At 38.7% G+C, this 5,462-nt stretch overlaps 3 protein-coding genes across 3 annotated transcripts in view; 2 read left to right on the forward strand and 1 right to left on the reverse strand.

Moving 5' to 3' along the window:
* Positions 1-5,462, reverse strand: part of LOC109539086 (PIH1 domain-containing protein 1) — a 242,786-nt gene that overhangs the window by 27,093 nt on the left and 210,231 nt on the right. The window lies entirely within an intron of this gene.
* The window catches only part of LOC109539065 (multidrug resistance-associated protein 1), a gene marked incomplete at its 5' end in the record, with an annotated part of 237,012 nt that overhangs the window by 23,200 nt on the left and 208,350 nt on the right, over positions 1-5,462 (forward strand).
* LOC109539060 (Down syndrome cell adhesion molecule-like protein Dscam2) overlaps positions 1-5,462 on the forward strand; it is a gene marked incomplete in the record, with an annotated part of 55,745 nt that overhangs the window by 4,606 nt on the left and 45,677 nt on the right. Inside the window, 3 exon segments of the mRNA XM_048666484.1 lie at positions 26-215; positions 281-467; positions 3,879-4,037. Of these exon segments, the coding sequence (XP_048522441.1) occupies positions 42-215; positions 281-467; positions 3,879-4,037 (520 nt within the window).

The following is a 5,462-nucleotide window of genomic DNA, read 5'->3' on the forward strand; positions in this document are numbered from 1 at the left end:
TTAACAGTATTTTTGTTTGTTTCAGTAATTCCTGCGCCATCATGCTCCTAGGAGTACTTTTGGTCGCTTTTGCGGTGTTTTCCGTGCGTGCTGAGGATGATACTGCCGGGCCAGTTTTCCTCAAAGAACCCCCAAACCGTGTGGATTTCTCAAACACCACTGGTGCTGTGGTTGAGTGTAGTGCTAGTGGCAACCCGCCTCCCGACATAATCTGGGTAAGAGCGCAAGAAGAACTGGGGCTGGTGGGATGGTTGAATACAGTCAGATGGGGTTTGAGCAGGTCCGATCCGATGGAAGTGCCGTTGGTGACGTCCCCGGACTACGTCAAGTTCTGGCCAATGGAAACTTGGTTTTTCCGCCGTTCAGAGCTGAGGACTATCGCCAGGAGGTGCACGCGCAGGTCTACGCCTGTCTGGCCAAGAACAGCGTTGGATCAATTAACTCCAGAGATGTTAACGTTCGAGCAGGTCCGTCTATAGTTAATAGCGCAAATTGTTCGCCTTGTTTTCCAGTATCTATTATTAAAATATTTTGTTCGAAGAATACGCACTAATATTCTATTAACTTCTTGATGTTTCGTACATATTTGTTATATACGGGACATCGTAAATTTAACCAACATTTAATCTCTTTCAGCTAGCTTTACATGGAGTTTCACCGAAACATAAATGTCAAATGTTATTTGCGTAAAATTCCCAGCGTTCACATCTGTTCCTCACCAAGTTACATGATGTTTGATTTGCTGATGCGACTATTTTAATTACTAAAGCTCTAATCTAACCGAAAGGGAACAAGATTTTACCCAGGAATTTACTGATAACACGCAAGAGGCGCGGGAGTGTACCACAACAGCACACTTAGGATGCTAAGGTAGCACATGCTTAGGACATTTTCGTTATACATGATCCCGAATTTCGCTCATAAATTTCCTACTGGGGCGTCGTCGTACACTTTTTTATTCGTTGGCATTTCCAAAGGCAATTGGCCTTAATTTTGCATGCCTTTTGTTGCGTTAAGTGAATTAAATGTCAGCTCAATCATTAGAAGAGATTTGATGCGAAAAAGTTTTGCATATGATCTTCGATTTTTCCCGTCTCGTTTAGAAAAGGTCGAATCAGTTGGATTCCTAAATATTTAATGTCACACTTTTAGCGCAGCCCTGATCGAAAGAAAACGCAATTTTATGGGGAGATTTGGGCTTTACATCGTATTGATTTTCCACGCTATATACATACAGTCTTATAAACCCGGTATGCTTGCTAATGGCAGAATCATCCCTTGGAATTCGATTATCACAGTCACGCGATTTTCGCTTTTTTCCGAAAACATGACTGTCATAAGGTTAGAAATTACGACCAACATTGGGCAATGTAATTGGCTAATTAAGTAATCTAAGTGTCTGCAGGCAGGATCTAAAGGGCAAAGTTAACAATCCATTAATATTGAGTGTCCAACAACAGTCAACCCCTTTTTTCATTTGTAAATTATCGATCAACGCACTATTTGATCGCTTATGCAGTCTTAAGCCCGAGTCCATGCATCCGTTTGTACGAAAGTGTTTCTATTGGTTGGAGATCTGTCAATTCGTACGACGACGGACGAATTGACAGATGATACGATGGTACGAAACTGTTTCTATTGGTTGGAGATCTGTCAATTCCTCCCATCCCTCCCTCCATCTTACAAACGGAGGACGAATTGACTGACTGAATTTTCTGTTTAGAGACAGTGTTGTTCCAGTTTCCAACGGTTTTCCAAATAAATTATAAACTTTCGCTTTTTCAGTTCGGGGAAATATTTTTGGAAAAATAGCCAGAAATAAATTAGGGTTTTGTACATAATTCGAGGGTGCGAAAAGTTTTCCAAACATTTTTACAAAGCGATTGCATTGCGTAGGCGAGTGTTCCAATAAAATTTATCTTATAGTTTTTCACAGAAAATGCGTGAAGATTGCCAGTCTTTTAAGTAAAACTAAAAAATAATGCAATTTTTGCGTAGAAAGAATTGCCTAATAGAAACTTTGCTGAAACTGGAATGACCTGAAAATTTAAAGGAACTTTTTTTTCAAGTATTTTTCCCAATAATTTTTTGTAAACTTTTGCTCTCTGGCCGTTTTTTCAACACAGACCTAATTACTTTCGGAAAAAAACTGAATAAAATGATTTTGTTTTTGTGCCAAATTCGAAGCTGAAATGGATTTCTAAAGTTCCCTGCAAACCGATGAATGAGGCAAATTTTCTAGCAAAGTTACTTTTGTCATTTTTTGCTGAAAACACTCTATTATTGTCAAAAAAAAAGATAATCATCAGAAAATAATACTTTTGTGAGTTTTCGATTAAAAACGTCGACACTGATAAAAGTTTTTGTACATTTTTTACAAAGCTATAAATCTATCTTGTAATTTTTCGCGTAAAATACATTCAGATCGTCAGTATTTTTAAGTGAAACATACAAAATAGAGCATTTTTCAGTAGACACTAAAGCAAAAACAATTCAGTCAAAGCTAAAAAACCACATTTTTTAACAAAAATTTTCAAATATTCTGTTAGAAACTTTCGCTTATTATGTTCGTTTTTTTTATAGAAAATTAATTAAGATTGTCAGCATTTTTAAGTGAAACTTTAGAAAATTGATTTCGAAGAAAGAGTAACTTGGCTAAAACTGGAAAATTCTGAAATTTGAAGACATTTTAAAAATATTATGAATAAATGGCCTTTAAAGTAAATCTAAAAAAAGTGAAAAAAGTCATCAACATTTTTTCAGCAAAGAACTGAGTACTGCGCCGGTGCGTTGGGTTGGCGCACAAAGCCATTTGCGCTGCACTGCGCCAACTCCTAATAACTCACTGAGTTACCTAGGCCTAGTACGGATATAGAATTACATTTTGGCAAGATTGTGGTCCGTATGATACGAAAACTAAGCAATTCTCAGTCGTAAGTTCTTCTGCTAATACTAAAAAATGGTTTTATTTTGCTAGTTGTGACTCAATACTACGATATCGATGTGAACAAGCAATACGCCATCCGCGGCAATGCAGCTATTTTAAAATGTGAAATTCCATCGTTTGTTGCGGATTTCGTCCAAGTCGTATCTTGGCACACGGACCAGAACGAAAATTTCTTTCCGGATGCACCAGAGGGTAAATCCGAGCATATTTTTCCCTTTGCCGTTCAATTTTACTGATCTGTACAAGAGATTTGACATGGAAAACGGACGAAATATTTTTTGAGCGGTTTACCTTGAGAGACGGGGCCTCTAAACGGTTTAAGCAAGGCTTCATGTTTGTTTCAAATTAAATGAATGTTCCAGTTGTAACCCAATACTACGACATCGATGTTATAAAGGAGTTTGCCATCAGGGGCAATGCCGCTTTAATGAAATGCCAAATACCCTCATTCGTGGCCGATTTCGTTGCAGTTGTATCGTGGCATACCGACCAGAACGAAGATTTTTATCCCTTAGCAAACCCCGACGGTAATTCCCCGATAAAATGCTCGAAGCATGCTCGTAACCAAATCCCTACAAGAGTTTCAAAGGGTTTCGCGGCAAGAAATGTTTCTTTTCTGTGAGTTCCTTTTAAGTAGCCAGCATTTTTTTACAGTTGTTCAGCAATTTTTCCAAACCGAAGTGAATAATGAGTACGTGATCCGTGGGAATAGCGCTGTGTTGAAATGCGCAATTCCATCTTTCGTAGCTGATTTCGTCGGCGTGATTTCTTGGAGCGACAGCGACGGCCACGAGTATTCTTTGAACGAAAGAAATTTCGGTATTTATAAAACAACCCGACAAACTCAACTCACGAGAGTTTGATGGGCGTGCACTGCGCCCCAATGAACCACTGGAAGTTCCTTCTGAGCAAAAGCCATTTTCACTTTCAGTTGTAAACCAGTACTACGAAGCCGAAGTCGTTTCAGAGTACGTAATTCGAGGCAATACCGCTGTTATCAAATGCAATATTCCGTCGTTTGTTGCGGATTTTGTTCGTGTTGAGGCATGGATTGGCGAAGATATCGAGTACACTTATGGAACTAACTATGGTAACTTTATAGGCTTTAGAGTGGGACTATGTGCTCCTTTCCATTAACGGGCAGGAGTTCCAGATGAAGCATATGCAATGTCGGTTTTTACCTTAATAATGAAAGAGGTTTTCCTTTTTGATCTTCATTCTCGCATATGCATACGTGAGTGTTCAACTGGCTTGAGTTGAGTATCTGATAACAATTGCAACGCATCAACAGCTAAAAATGGCTCCAATGATTTAATATAGAAAATGTGCTTACAAGCTGCTACATCATGAACAAATACATCTGTTTAATCTGAGGCTGTTACTTATGACTTATTACATATGAATTGCCAACAATTGATTACAGCTTCCATGTGCCTTCGTTCGAATCTGTGGTTTTATGAGTGTGAAATAACGGGGTCTTTAATTTCAGTGGTAAACCAGTTCTACAATGCGGAAATATTGGCGGAATATGTAATTAGGGGAAATACAGCCGTTTTGAAATGTTCGATTCCATCGTTCGTCGCGGACTTCGTGTCCGTTGATTCGTGGATCGATGATAGTGGGAAACTCTACAAACTATCCGATAATTATGGTAATTTGGTTACGAAACCTAAAAACTCTTCCGCCTCATCTCATCAACTAAAGCCAGATGTCCGAAACTAAATTTGAAAATGAAAATTGTCCGTTACGCTAATTTTTCATTTCACTTAATTGGTCACGTTAATTTCGCTTTCAGTTGTCTCGCAGTTCTACATTACGGAAGCCGAAAACGAGTACGTAATTCGAGGAAACGCTGCCATTATGAAATGCAAAATTCCGTCATTTGTTGCTGATTTTGTGCAAATTGACTCATGGATTTCGGACGATGGTGCCACCTTTAAATATAGCGACAACGTCAGTTATGGTACTTATTTTACGATGCGTTTCGACCAGGCAAAGGTGGTACGGATATGTTGCGCTTCTAAAGGATCCAGATGTTCATTTTTGAAGTGATAACTTTTTATGGGAGGGTGAATCGATTTTTCTCGGTCACGGCGAGACTTCGCGCCTCAGGCTTGGGACCCGCACTAATGCACTTTGAATTCGACATTTTTCTCTTAGTGCGGGTGCATCTGTAGATCTGATAAACTTTTCAAATACACATATTGAGTGTGATATTATTGTGTTCGGTGCAGTTTATTTCATAACGCTGATCACAATGAATCAACAAATGATCAAGGGGGAAGCTGCAGATACTGCAAATACTATGTTAAGGGTGCTCATGTACTAAATGCATGTTCGAGTTTCGCCTTTTTTTAATTTCCAATTAAATTACACACACAATTATACACACTAAAGCAGTTTAAGTGCAAAAAACGCAGATCGTCCATCAATTTGCAGAAAAATGTATTACAAACTTTTGAAAATCATCTTCAAACGACCGGGTATTTATCATTGCAAACGAGATTGTCCATTG

The sequence above is a fragment of the Dendroctonus ponderosae genome, unplaced genomic scaffold, assembly GCF_020466585.1.
Source record: "Dendroctonus ponderosae isolate FM_Combo_2020 unplaced genomic scaffold, Dpon_F_20191213v2 Dpon_F_20191213_5, whole genome shotgun sequence".
NCBI lineage: Eukaryota > Metazoa > Arthropoda > Insecta > Coleoptera > Curculionidae > Dendroctonus > Dendroctonus ponderosae.